Source organism: Eurypyga helias, unplaced genomic scaffold, assembly GCF_000690775.1.
Source record: "Eurypyga helias isolate BGI_N326 unplaced genomic scaffold, ASM69077v1 scaffold36393, whole genome shotgun sequence".
Taxonomy (NCBI): domain Eukaryota; kingdom Metazoa; phylum Chordata; class Aves; order Eurypygiformes; family Eurypygidae; genus Eurypyga; species Eurypyga helias.
In genome coordinates this window covers 5,109-5,314 of record NW_010239858.1, presented here as the reverse complement: position 1 = coordinate 5,314, position 206 = coordinate 5,109, and the positions used below count along the sequence as shown (strand labels likewise).

Below are 206 nucleotides of genomic sequence, written 5' to 3'. Positions count from 1 at the left end.
ACATCTGACAGGAAAGTCTGTCCCGAGCTGGCACTGGGGGTGGAAGGTGGCGTTGGCCCCAGCCCGGTGGCAAGGGCCACCATGGCCAGCCCGCTGCCTCCCCAGCCCTGCCTTCACACTTTGGTGTTTAAACCACCCCCCCTTGCTGCCCACAGCCCCACACCCGCCTGCACGGACCTTTTCAGGCTCTGAATTTCATCCAGTGT

The 206-nt window shown here is 63.1% G+C and overlaps 1 protein-coding gene across 1 annotated transcript in view; it reads right to left on the bottom strand.

Annotated features, from left to right (window-relative positions):
- Nucleotides 1–8: 8 nt before the first annotated feature.
- The window catches only part of PHF19 (PHD finger protein 19), a gene marked incomplete at both ends in the record, with an annotated part of 5,300 nt that continues 5,102 nt past the window's right edge, over nt 9–206 (bottom strand). The window contains 2 exons of the mRNA XM_010148288.1: nt 9–33; nt 178–205. Of these exons, the coding sequence (XP_010146590.1) occupies nt 9–33; nt 178–205 (53 nt within the window). The remainder of the gene's footprint in view (nt 34–177; nt 206) is intronic.